This window comes from Thermobia domestica, chromosome 7 (genome assembly GCF_964235325.1).
Source record: "Thermobia domestica chromosome 7, izTheDome1.hap1.1, whole genome shotgun sequence".
Classification (NCBI taxonomy): Eukaryota; Metazoa; Arthropoda; class Insecta; order Zygentoma; family Lepismatidae; genus Thermobia; species Thermobia domestica.
In genome coordinates this window covers 31014296-31028875 of record NC_137460.1, presented here as the reverse complement: position 1 = coordinate 31028875, position 14580 = coordinate 31014296, and the positions used below count along the sequence as shown (strand labels likewise).

General features: G+C 37.1%; 1 protein-coding gene across 2 annotated transcripts in view; it reads left to right on the top strand.

The window, feature by feature from the left end:
- Positions 1–14580, top strand: part of LOC145689976 (uncharacterized) — a 51981-nt gene that overhangs the window by 4380 nt on the left and 33021 nt on the right. For both annotated transcript variants that reach the window (XM_081764400.1, XM_081764401.1), the window contains exon 2: positions 1848–2622. In XM_081764400.1, coding sequence (XP_081620526.1) covers positions 2024–2622 — 599 coding nt within the window. In that variant the 5' untranslated portion in view covers positions 1848–2023. The remainder of the gene's footprint in view (positions 1–1847; positions 2623–14580) is intronic.

Sequence of the window (14580 nt, the reverse complement as noted above, 5' to 3'; positions counted from 1 at the left end):
CCATATGCTGAAAGAGATAAATTCGTCTTTAGATTGTCGTATTACGACAATGTTAGGACTAAATTTTCTTACAGAAAATATTTGCGTCTCTGTATTGGTATTTGGCAATTTTATTTTTGTGAAATGCCAAACAAACGACAGGTTATAGTAATCAATGGTTAAAGTGTTACAACTGTAGTACATGCCTTACTCAATACCCTGCTACATATGATTAAAGCTTTAATTTTCGCCAAATCTTGCTCCATCAAGTACTTAGAGGCTCATTGATCAGTATGTATTTACTTACATCAGAATATTGTTGTTTGTTTATTCAAAATTAGTGGTAGGACCCGTTTTGAATGAGTTCTGTGATTGTTCATTCCAGTTTGAAAAAAATTACCCGTCCCATTATCCTACAAACTTAATAGTCAGACGTTAAAATTGAAAGATTTCATTTTCAAGGAGTTTCACTATTTGAAACTCAGCTGAGATAAAACAGCTACAATCTTAACAAAATCATTGTGAAACGTGCCTAGTCACTGGTTGATATAAGCTGAAGTTACATGTGGGTTATACTCGCAGTAATGTAAATAACTGATCAAGGTTAGAAAAAGAATCAAAGATTGAATATTAGTACATTATGAGCTATTATAATGAGCTCAATTTTGACTGTAGCTTCAAATATAACAATATAAACTAATATTTTTATCCGTAACATGCTTACTTGGTCACGTTAAACCATGTCATTTACTTTTTATTGCAGTGACCTGTACCAGGAAATGCTAACACTGAAGTGTTTAGCGTGCAAAAAGTAAATTAGTAATATATAAAATATTAATAAGTTAGTATTGTGCGTCTCCAAATATTATCTGCTTCACGAAGTTTCTAAATCGGTACTAATTATGTAATTTGTTAATTAGCATGAGAGACTTAGTTGTCTACTCGTACATATTCATTTTTCGAAACGAAGATGTCTCTTTCAATCGCAATTATTGTGGGTTTGCTTTAAACAGTATTGCCTTTTCTCGTTTATACTTGGGGCGATGGTGGCTCAGTGGTAGAGCGTTCACCTCTGGTGCTTGGGATCCCGAGTTCGATCTCAGCCCTGCCAAGTGAACTTTGTGGTAGACAAACACCATGTGCGTGGGTTTCCTCGGGGTTCTTCCGTTTCCTCCCACTTTCTTCATTCCACCATTTCTTTAATTTCTCATAAGTTCCGTCTGATTTAGCCTAACCGGCATAACTGTGAGACGTAAAGCTCAAAGATTTTTTATACCTCTCGAAATTATATATTTTCTCACATTATCTTTATTTTCGCAATTTTCCATCATTTTTGATTTTGTTTTTATTATATCTTCATTTCCTTCAAGGATATGAATATTAATAAACCTATTAGTACAGGGATGCAAATAAGCACTCTCCCCGGGCGAGTGGTTCATCGGTGCGGTCGAGTATTTAATAGCATACCAAAGGTAAGTACATGATTTCTATTGTGGAATATGGGCTAACAGGTTTCTTGTTGGGCGAGTAAAATTTTGTTTCTTATTTGCATCGCTGTATTAATATAAAGATGTATATTGTAAAATGCCTATAATAAATACTTATATAAGAGGGTATGCGATATATGGCTGTTTTTATTTTATTGAAGTGTCTTATGAAAGTCGTTTTGTAGCTGCGAAGTAATGTGAGAAGCTAGTATACATGAGCTTCAGCCTAAATAGATCAATTCACTAATATACAAATCACTTTACTTCAATCAGTTTAAGCTGCTGTTACTATTCAAATCTTATTTTTAATCTTTTCTATATTGCTAACAAGCTACTTTTGACATTTAGGTCATAAGCAATAATTATAATTATCTTTTACAGATATTAACGAATCAAATGTGAAGAAATGCTCCACCACTCATGGAAAAGACAAGAAAGAACTGTTTCGTGTTAAAGTATTTCTTCTGTTCGATAGCTTACAGTGCGTTTTAGTGGAATTTTTTTATTTAATTGATATAATATTTTAAAAATTGAAACTTCGTAGCTTTTGTACCAGAATGCTTCCTCTTAAAAATGCCATTGTACTATGTAAAAGACTTCCCCCATCGTTAACTGTTTCAGAAGTGAAAATAAATTTAGAAACGTTGAAAGATATAGATTTAAAACCTAATGTAAAAAGCACAAAAGGAATGCTTTCAGCTTATGATATAATTAAAAGCGCAGACCCTGTATATTTCGATAATGCACCTAAGCTTAAAATAGGAAAGTCATCTATGTTGAAGTGTTATGTTCCGTTGGTGGACATTTCACGATTAAACACAAGGAAAATAAATATTATTTCCAGTGAAAACAGCAATCGTAAACAAACTCAGGTTGAAGATACAGTGCAAGAAATACAAAGACATATATATGATGGACATACATCAGCATTGATAAACGAATGCGTTAAACAAGATGGTGCTAACAATCAAAGTTTACCTTCGGTGTCCAAATGTCTTGTTCGCTTGGTCAAAGGAGAATCATCGGAGTTTCAAAGTTCTCCAGAGAACTCTGCCGAGATGAAATCGCCGAAAAACGTAATTCCAATACAATCTGACCAGAAGCATAAAGATACAATTATGGGTATTCCACTTGTAGAGGATTCTGCTTCAGAGAGGTATGGTTTTTGACTTTTATCTGAAAGAAAATAGAAAGAGGCTACCTGTGCAGAAAAAATAGTTTTCAAAACATAAAATAGTAAACTTAGTAAAATTTGGAGCAAATTACCTTTCAATTGCTTTTGTTTCTGTCATACGCATATTTTTTCTCGGGGTTGTCCGTTCCTTCTAATTTTCTTCATTCCATTCATTTCTCATTACCAACATCTCCTGTAGCTAACTGGCGTAAAATTGAAATAACGGCATTTCATGTCGTTTTTCTGTTTCTGTTAAGTAAAGGGACAAAAGCATACTTGTTTTTGCTGATTCAGGAAAACTAAATGTCTACGTTCAAGAAGAATGAGAACGGTAAATTAAATTTTTTAAGGAAAATTTTTAAGAAAATATAACTCAATATGTGTATAACTACTTTCTTCAATCGTGTGCTTTTTAGTATATGTCTAGTTACATAATTCGCTTACACGTGTGTTTCTCAAGATACCACTAAAACACGATGCCACTGTGAAAAAGGTTTTTGAATGATGCATAACGAATTTTGTATTCGATTGATCAAATTCGCTGTACCATTATTCAACTGTAATATACGAAAATGAAAAGTATCTTTTTTGTGATCCCATGACGGGAAAAGGGCTAAACAGTTTGTATTGCATTTTTGGATGTACTTATTGTGTACATTGAACTGTGGTTTTATCGTATTACTCTGATCAACATGCGGTTTGTATGGTGAAAATCTATAGGAAAAAGGCATCTCCTAGTCCGGCAGAGTTAAGATGTACAGAAATATCTTATTAGAAATAATTGGACCCGTGTCCCAGCATTTTTGAAACTTCCCGTTTAAAAGGTAAGGAAACGTTTCCTATAATTCTTTTCTTCAGATTGAGAGATAAGGTATATTGGACTTATCTTGAACTGGATTTCTGTAAAAAAAAAAAAAAAAAATGTACTATAGTACTTGCTAAAAAGCTATGTTAATATATTGTTTTAAAGATATACCTGGCGTGTTTTGAGGGAATCTAAAGGAATTTTCACTCAAGAGACTGGGCTTTAGGATTGGAGGCCTGAGTGTAATGAGATATTTTATTTCTGTTCTATGTTATATAGAATTTCCCACCTCTTCATTACTTTTCCTAACTGTCTACTTCCTTCTTTATAAGCGAACGTCAGGGTGAAAAGTGTGCCCTACGAAATGCGGATGCAGCTTTACGGATTACCAGTTGTGTTATTGTATTTCTTCATAGCCGGTTCTTTATCATATATATAGAAAGAGGGAGACAGATAGTAAATGGATAGGTATAACTCCTAGGAAACAAACCATGCATTACGGTGGCCCTTATTTCTCGAGTTGTATATATCTGAGACCGCACCCCTTATTTACTTTCCTTTTAATGAGGAGTGTGTTCTGTGTAAATTGAATTCGTATTGACGACGATAAGTGATGCCACAAAGCCATTTTAATCTATGTAAGAATATTATTTAAAAACTAGTAGTTTCCTATGTTCTTACTGCTTGGCAAAACATTCATATCTTTAAATTGTAGTATTTAATCCCATTTTATGTGTAATTTAGAGCAAATTTGTGAACAGAATTAAATTTTAAATAATAAATAAATTACAAATCAATTATTTTTTATAACCATTTTTAACTCAATCGTACTCTCCTTTGTTTCTAATTACAACAACTATAAATTCAAGTTCACATATGCTAAGTTCAGTGTTTTGGATTTGTAGTTTTTTGATGTGATGATGTGATCGTTCTTGTCAGGGAATTGAAGTGGTTCTTGTATCATGACGTGTAATTAAATGAACAAAGTGATCATTATGCATTCGGTGCCCAGTCAGTAGCGTCATTTCAGATTTGGCTTCGTGGGGGTACGACCCCTTGATATAAGTAAGATTTCGCGTTTTTCATTGACTTACTACTATCCTATTGATAAACTCTATATAAATCTCAAACTCAGGGGGGGCAAATGACCCTCCCTGCCGCACCCCCTAAATGACGCCCTGTGCCCAGTGAATGGAATCACCGCAGTGGTATTTACCTCGTTGGTAATATGAGTGAACAGATGTTGGGTTCTAAGTTACCGTCCAACAGACAAGTTCTTATTGTGTTTTTTTATAACTTACGAACGGTGAAATTACCTTTAAAAGAGAGTATTCAATTAGCTGTTCTTGAAACAGAAATATTTTAGTCTAAAGCAAGAATACCAATCAAGGATACTCATTACAGCATCGATAAACTCATTGGATTGTACGAAATGTAGCGTCGGTTACAAATATCAAGTAATAGAAATAGGGTAGAGAAGAAAGAACAAGACACATATTTCTTAGATATGTTAGATTTTATTGATACAGCGCATGAAACTATTTTGGACGTAATACAAATTCAGGAGGGGAAGGCATTCTTTATATCTGAAAGTCAATTGGACGTCCTGGAAGTATAGTTCGTAGGGACATGTACCTAGCTTGTAAAGTAGGAAAAGCAGCAAACGGACTAGAGCTTGGAACGTCTACCAGACAGAAATATAAAGAGGTATAATGTAAAGTGAGAGAATAGTCGATTATCAAGTGGTGAAGACAAAGATGTATGTCTAACAGAAAATATAATAGCAATGGAAGGAGTAGAAACTGATTAGGTAGTGACAGAGTTTCGAGGAGAGGGAAAGTACGTTTCATTATTCGACAACTCGTTGCGGACCCTGATCGCTATAAAGTGAGTAATAGAGCTGCCATACGCATATTAATCGCAACAGCAGAGGAATTGGGACATATGAAGGTGCAGTGGCTTAGTGGTAGAGCGTTCACCTCCTGTTTTTGGAGTACTTAGTTCGATCCCAACTCGTCCCATGTGGAATTTTGTGGTGAATAAACACCGTGGTCGTTTGTTTTCTCAGGGTTCTCCCGTTTCCTCCCACTTTCTTCATTCCACCACTTCATTCATTTCTCGTAATCACTGTCTCCTTTAGCCTAACCGGTATAAGCGTGAGGCGTAAAATTAAAATATTTTATTTCATTTTGCATTTGGACATATTGTGGAAGAACTGGTAATAAATAGATCGTCCATTCGACGATGTCGAGAAAATGGTTTGGGTACAAAAGCTCGCGGCCAGAACCTCGCGGCGACAACCTCGCGGACCAAAACCTCGCGGCCCAAAATCTCGCCTGGCCAAAACCTCGCCGCCCAAAACCTCGCGGGACAAAATCTCGCCTGGCCAAAACCCCGCCTGGCCAAAACCTCGCCGCCCAAAACGTCGCGGCCCAAAATCTCGCGGGGCCAAAACCTCGCCTGGCCAAAACCTCGCCACCCAAAACCTCGCGGGCCAAAATCTCGCCGGGCCAAAACCTCGCGCCCCAAAATATCGCCATACCCAAAATCTCGCCTGACCAATATGTAAATGTTCCAACAGATGATAAGGATGACGTTATAAAAGACGCTGTTTCAGAAGAAGTATCACGGGTATTTGACCAAGTCCCGCGATACCATATGCAAATTCTATTTCTGTATTAGAGGATTTCAATGTGAAGGTAGGGCGACAGAATGTTTTTAAACTGGTTATAGGGAAAGAAAGTCTGCATAAGGAAAGTAATGACAACTAACGAGGTTAGTTTCGTGAACTTTGGAACATCCAAAAACCTAAATTTTAAACAAAAATCTAATAATATTTATGAAAGTATGAAATAATATATGAGTTTATACGACATCCCTTGATTATGTCCTATAGGTTAAAGGAGACGTAGATGACCAGGATGAAGGAAATTATCGAATAAAGATAGTGGGAGGAAACGGGAATAACCCGAGAAAGCCCACGCACACGATGTTTTGTATCTTCTTCTTTGGGACGTTAAACTTAAGGATTTCATTTTTTTCTTCTTCATATTATTATTATTATTATTATTATTATTTGTAATATGGAATTGCATATTAAGAAACACATTAGGTAAATTTTAAAGAAAAGTTTCATTCGCGGCGAGGTTTTGCCCCGGCGAGATTTTGGGTGGCGAGGTTTTGGCCCGGCGAGATTTTGTCCCGCGAGGTTTTGGGTGGCGAGGTTTTGGCCACGCGAGGTTTTGGCCCGGCGAGATTTTGTCCCGCGACGTTTTGGCCCGGCGAGATTTTGTCCCGCGAGGTTTTGGGCGGCGATGTTTCGGCCGCGAGATTTTGTCCGTATCCCCGAGAAAATATCCTCAAAGAAACTGTTCAGAAGCAGCTATATGAATACGTTAAGGACACGTCAGGTTCTCTTGTTGTTCACTGAGACGGAAAATTACTGCTAGCATTAACTGGAAGAGAAAATGTTAAGAGACTTATAATAATTGTTACAGGTGAAGGTGGTGACATACTACTTGGAGTTCTTATCCTCCCATCTGGAACAGGTGAAAACATTAGCAATAGTGCTTTTCACACTGTAGAAGAGTGGTGAATAGAAGAACGCGTGCAGGCGTTGTCATTTTACACAACTTTATCTAATACTGAACGTACCAATGGAGCTTATATTCTTCTTGAACAGAAAGTGGGAAAAGATGTTTTATATCTTCCGTGTAGACTCCATATTTTTAATTCGTATTAAAGTGTGTTTTTGAAGAATGTTTTTCAGCTTCTTCGGGTCCAGAGGTGCCAAATTTAAGCGTTTATAGAGAGAGTGGCCGAGATTCCAACACAACAATTTTTTTACAGGACTTTATGATCTAAGTGTCAATGCAGTTCTCTGCAGCACAGAGAAAAATATGCTAGGTTTATCTGTTCAGAATTTGTAAATGGTGCATTTTTCTTGTTTTGTTGTCTGTAAAAGCTTATTCCAATGTATCTTGTGCACCACATCAAGATTTACAACTTTTGACGAGCCTTCAAACATACACTCATAAACTCTGATGTCTTGAGAGTGGCTTTGTTAAAGTTTTCTCGGTATCTTTGGTACCTCTCACAAGAGACTTTGGCACTTTCTTTTTTTTTTTCTTTTTTTTTTTTTTGACGAAAATGTTAGTTATGAACAAAAACAGAAAATGGCAGAAAGATTTTTAAATGGTGAAAGTTCATATCAAGCGATGAAGCTATTTCAACTGCACGCTAGTAAAATAGATGGTATTGAAGAAAAAGAAATTGATTTTATAACAGGAAACACGAAGTTCTTCGAAAGGTTTCGGATTGTTACAGGTTTTCTGGAAATCGATGCAGTTTGCTGATCGACAAATGATGAATTTCTTTTCTGGAAGAAAAGTAGTTGATAAGCTGCATGTTACAAATGACACAGCGGAAAGAGCTGTGAAGTTAAAGGAAGATTACAAATCAGTTCTAACCAAATATGAAGAACTAAAGCAAATCCTTTTGCAAGTGGTGAAAGACTATAGAAACTAGTTTCTAGGATGGGGAAAAGCTAGCTTATGTAAAAGTAAACGTTATCGTTAATTAGATGTACAGTTCAAATAAATATTTTGTCTCTTTCTTGGAAAATCAGCCACTATCATTTTTATTTGTATTTACTAGCTAATTTATTTCTAACTGTTGTAAACTTTATTAACGAAGCAAGTGGCATGAGAAACAGATCCAAATATCTTTTCCGCAGTGATTCATAAAACTATGTATAAGTATTATATGTACGGACGATGATTATGATGCTGGGACCTTGTTGCCTGATAACTAACCGACTGTTTTCAAACAGCAGTCAATTCTAAATTACGGAGGAAACATTTATATTGTTCTATTTACACTTATAATAATTATTATATTTACTGACAAATAGTAAATCGAGTGCAATTGAAATTCAAAAGTTTTATATATATATATAAATCAAGTGCTTTGCGGCACGGATTAACTTCGATGGATTTTTGTGAAATTTTGTGTATATTTTATTAACAAAGGAAAATAAATAGGCCGTGCGGTGGAAGCAATTCGAAAATTTAGTTCTTCCCATATAACTAAGGACCACTTTAACCATACAGTAACAAATAAAGACCCACACAGCATCCTAATACAAGATGATGTCAATTCCGGGCGAGAGCTCATGTTCGGATTCCACGTTAATCAGTAGGTCCCGTCTCATATAGCCTCGCTTCCAAAAAGGACGGTAAACTCAAAATCAACTCAACTCAAGATGATGTCACGACCTCAGGTAGTACTGCGAATATCTTGGAAACGAATTATCCAAGATAGATGGTTGTCTGAAAAGTATTGGAAAGACCTGAATGCAACAGTGGATCAACAATTGTTAGAATCGTATGTATGCTTTTCAAATATACTGTAAAGAACTCTCACCACTTCACGCATATGATCCCAGTTCTCATTATTGATACCTGAGCATCCGATTGAGAAATAAACGCAAATCTTATTCTTAGAGGTCATATGTTTTAGCTGTAAGAATTTTTAGAAATCAAGATATTGAAACTGAAATTTACTGCTCCTGGGTATAAGCGGGTAAAATTTACTATTATGTCGGGGTATAACAAACGATTCTGCGAACTGGAAGCATTTTAACAACCGGTTATAGCGAACCGGCTGAATTGCACCACTGCGGATTGCCCTGTGCGTTATATTTTTTTGTAAGTAATTGTTGTCCATTTTCTGACGATTAAGTCTCGACCGTAGAGGAGATAGTCATGATAAAATTGATGATAATTACGGCATGACGAAAGTGGAAGGAAACGGAAGAACCTCGACAAAATGCATGCACACGTTGTGTCAATCACAAATCCTACTTTGCGGGAACTGGGATCACACCAGAAGTGAACTACTGCGGCACTTCAATGAAAGTCAATAGTTTTATAAATACAATAGAACACGATTCTTTAATGATACTTTAAATAGCATTGTGGTTTAAATATATATAAAATTCAGTTAGATCCAATTTTGCCCAATTTTCGCCAATAAAAATCCATTTTAACCAATAAAACCCACGTGCTTTTTTTTTTTAAATAAGGAAAGTGGCTTTTTACAAGCTTGTATTGTAGTAATACATCTCTGACTCACAGAATTTTCCAAACCATCGGCTTTTCGTGGTTTCGACGATGTACTTTGTCTTTCAGTCCTGTTCCCGAAAAAATGAGTCTGTTGAACGTGCAGGCCAATCAAGTGTACGTCCTCGCCAGTCACTTCGCGATTCTAATTCTTTCTTGCCGTCCACCGCGGCAGAGATTCGTGACCTAAGCTTTACTGCATTTATTCATAGACTGCAGTTGACTAATGTGAGGGAGTCCTCTTGTAGCTAGTAATTAGATACTTTAAAATTTTGAGGTACTTATCACGAGAAAGAATAGAACTTAAAATATCACCCAAACCAGTGACACAAGGCTGTTTAGCTTCTTCTCTAATATTGATTGCATGTTTACACTATACAAGTAAACGCAGTGACGAGGTTTACTTAAATTAAAGTAACAACAAATGTAAGAAACGAAAACGAAAAGGAATATGTTTAAGATGGTAACATTCCGCCAATCTTGTCTTCATCTGCTTTGTAAACGTGTTTCCAGTTGTGTCACAGACGTTGAATGCGGTTGAAGGCTCCTGCTTGTGTGATAGGTTTGAGAGAGACTCCTAATGCACGAACGTTGCTGGGACTTTATGGAAACTTGGTCCACGAAATTGCTCTTTCAATATTAAGAACAAATGAAAATCCTAAAAGGTCGTATCTTTGGAATATATCGGGTGCTCCAGTACTTCCTAATGTCATTGTCTTAAGAGAGTCTGTTTCACTTGGCAGTTTGATATCTCGGGCTATGGTGAACCAGAACTGCCGCATACTGCAGAAAGTGAGGTCTTTTGCGTTACAAGGCTGACCGCAAATGGTGATTCAGGCATGATGTGTAGCATCGAGCATTTATATTAACTCTTGGTGACACTGGATGTGAGAAAATAATGTAATGGTGGTCATAGAACATTGGCATCGTGACATTAACGTTTGTAGTCTCTTGGTTGACTTCTTTTGGTCGTGCGAATGCCATCGAATTTACTTTTCAATTCTGATTCGTAGGACCTCTCTCATGTTTTACCAATCACAATAATGCGTTGCAGAGAATCAATATTTTCATCCGCGTGACGTTCCAGGTCAAAGCCTGCACAATTCCAATAGTGCCCTTTCTGCACCTCAACCAAAATGTTCTGAACCCATCTGGCTGCAATCTTAAGCATGCTTGATCACGCTGTCATGTAGTCACTGACGCAAATGAAATATTTGGTTCATTACTCTGTACAATACGAGTTTATCGCAAAATATTTTAGTGTAAGTTTTGCAGTACTTCGATATGATCTTGAATCGTAGTGATTGGAATGCATCTGTCACTGTGTTTTTTGTCTCCTGATTAGCATCCTACATCGAATGCCGCAACTCATTTTGTACCGTATAATAATGTCGCTACACTATCTCGAAACCCACTTCTTTTGCAATTTATTTTCCGAATAAACGACCATTGAATCTGTTGGAATTAGGATTTGGTAGGAAGCTCTTAGAAATATGTGAATGTCCGTTATGTAGTTAAACAGTCTGTGCAAATAAGAGACTGAGTTACTATGGATGTATAAGTTGATGTGAATTATTATGAAGATATTTTGCATATTAAGTATGTAATATCTGTGGAGTGACAAAGCTGAATTCTGTTAAGTAAAGTTTGCACTGGGCACAAGTAATAATAAAGGTGTATAGAGGAACGCAAGTATTATTGATATTTCTCCAGTTTCGTTCGGCATTATCTCATTAAATTGCATCAGTCTGCCTAAGTTATCCTCGAATAAAACATGAGTTAACCCTGGGCAACAGGTCTTCAACCCAGTAGGTTTTAATGTTCTTATAAAAGAGGCTGGTGGTATGCTTAAATCTGCTGATTCTTCTTCTGTACTTCTTTTTTAACTGGAAAGGGGACATGTGAGAAAATGCTTCGCCAGTAAGTTATGATTCTCTTTGCAAACTGTTTTGACACAGTCAATTGTTGGGACATTAAAGATTTAGCCAGTGGTTTCAATTTGCAGTAATGAGGTAAATGGTTTCTTTCATTGGGGCTGGGGTGTCAAATGTTTCAACCACTTCGTTGTAACGATTTGAGCATTTCCAGTGCTCTTTTAACATCTAATTTCTTGCATTGGTATTTAATTTCTTTAAATATTATAAGTTTCTTGAACTTTTTAAAAGAAAGATTAAATTAAAATAAACTTATTTACATAATTTCATGCAACACAAGTATCGAAATTACCAACCTTACAAGAATCGTTACGAAATTAACACTGCCCTGCTGCTTTGCTTTACTGTCTCTCTGTTCGCTACACACACACACACACACACACACACACATATATATATATATATATATATATATATATATATATATATATATATATATATATATAATCCGGTAGCCAGGCCCCCTATTTTCGTTTTTTCGGCTCAATTGGAGGCAGGAAATGGAACTTCGGGTAAATATTGTATGACCCGTGGGAAGTTCAAAAACGAATGTTGCGGGACTGGAAGGGGCAGCTGTTTCAAGGTGACTGCCAAAATCCAGGATGGTCGCCTTCAAACAGCCTCATTCTCATTACCCTACAAAACAATGAAATGGTGATAGATAGGAAAATTTTCCTTCTTCGTGAAGATGTTGAATAGCTTATGGGAAGTTCAAAAAGGAATGGTTCCCGTCTGGGGAGGGCTGCTGCTCCAAGATTTCCGCCCAAATCCAAGATACCGTCATCGAACAGCAGCATACACATTTCCCTACATAACGATGAAACGGTGATGGATAGGAAGGTTTTCCTTGTTTTTGAAGATATTGAATGGCTCATGGGAAGTTCAAAAATTAATGTTGCTCTTCTGGGAAGAGCATTTGCACCAAGATGGCCGCTTAAATCCATAATGGCCGCTATCGAACAGCCATGGTTTAGCAATATCAAATTATAAAGCATAATTCTTAATAAAACTCGTGATTCTTGTAAACACATCCTTTCATTATGTTAAACGAACATTAAAAATATTGCGCAATCTCTTTTACATGTATCATACTGGAGAGTGGAACATGTATGTTGTTTGCCTAAATGCAGCAATTCCATGGACGTTTGCGTATGACCGGCATAATTATGCCAGGTATCTTACATCTTTCCTGAATGATATACTTCAGCTTTCGCATTCTCATCCTTCAGATCACACTGCATTCATACGAGGTGATTTCGCCATACACCGTAGTGATAAACGTACTTCCTCGGGTAATGAAGCTAAAAAAAAGATTGAAAACACGATTAACAGTGATTACAAGACGGCAGGAAGTTACGCTGGCTTTAGTATAAATTAGTCAACAACTCAGCGTTGGGTCCTGAACGCATTACGTGGTGGGGTACTTGAACAACTATCCTGCGAAACTGTTTGTAGACCTTCCTTGCTGTTTCTTCTGCGTTCAGCAAATTTTGTTTTGTCTGCTCTGTTGCCACATTTCATGTATCCGCATCATGTTTAGACATCAGTCTCTGGCAACACAAGAAACTGTGCCATTCTTTCACAAAGAAAGATAATGGTTGTGTGCGCAAAGTTACCCTTTTGTTTCGTGAAGTCAAAGCCAATCCATGGTTAGGCGACGAGTTCAACAATCTATCTACATGAAATGTGGCAACAGAGCAGATAAAACAAGCTTTGTTGAACGCAGAAGAAACAGGGAGAAAGCTTTAAAAACAGTTTCCCAGGATCATTATTCAAGTACCCCAGCAACTGGTCATCTTGACCCATTAACCAAGCAACGCTTAAGAACTTTTACAAACATGACGAACAAAGTGTCTTTTCCAACAAATGATAAATTCATCCTCTTAAATCTTGACCGGTCCATATTCGGAAGAATGGCAGTGTTGGTGCAGGTACGCTCTAATGATATGAGAACTGAGTTCCAGTATTCTTTTGGTCCACTTCCATGGAGTCTGAGTGTTCGCCTTTCCCATTCCTGGAGAAACCAACAAAGTGCAACCTACCAACTACTTCACAAAAGATCTCCATCTTGAAACGAGTTGTCGAAACGGAACAGCAACAAGTCATCGATGGAGTGGTTGTTATTCATAGATACACACCTGGATCTGGTGAAACGTTTTATGTACTCGCTCAGAAGATATTCGATACCAATACTAGGCTCCCTTCCAAACGAATAGACGTTGTTTTTGATGTTTATGCCAGCCCTACCATAAAGACTGTGAACGACAGAGAAGAGCACAGTCACAAACCAGCCTTATTATAGTTCAGTGCTATCCTACCGTCTGATGTTGTGCGATCATGGAAACAGTTTCTACAATGCTGAGAAAACAAAATGGCATTGGTCACCTTTCTGAAAAAGGAATGGGAGAAGGAGACTTACAGGAAACAAATCGGTGGAAGAACACCTTTCGTAACCCGTGGTGAAGAATGCAACTGCATCACTTCCAATGGTTTCATTCTGTTCCGGAGTTGTTCTGCACACATGAGGAGGCTGACACTTGAATATTGCTGCACGTTGCCCATGTCCCTCAACCATCATTTGTGATCGCTTTGTTTTACAGTCTTATCATACAGAAACAGGGACTCTTTTTTTAACTTCAAGAAAGAAAATACCTCAGATAATTGTATTTGAAATCATTGTGGACAATGTAAAGAAATCAATCGTGGCAGATGTAGCTGTGAATGATTTTCTTGGAGTGCATTCACTTTCAGGATGCGACACGGTTTTAGCCTTCTCCGGAAAAGGAAAAGTTTCCATCCTTAAGTCAGAAGAACACACTACTACATGTAAGAATCTGGGAAAAGCTGGGTCATAACCGAAGAGCTAACAGCTTCTGTTGTGTCCGAATTATATGGAAAATAGCTTACGTCAATTCGTTAAGATTTGAACTGTATTGTGCAAAGGGTGGAGAAACAAATCCAGAAAATCTTCCACCCTGTGAATCATCCCTTCAACTTCACACTGCTCGAGCTAAATATCAACGTGGCATCTGGAGAAACGCTTTGGTTCCAAAACCTACAATCCCTTCATCCCACGGTC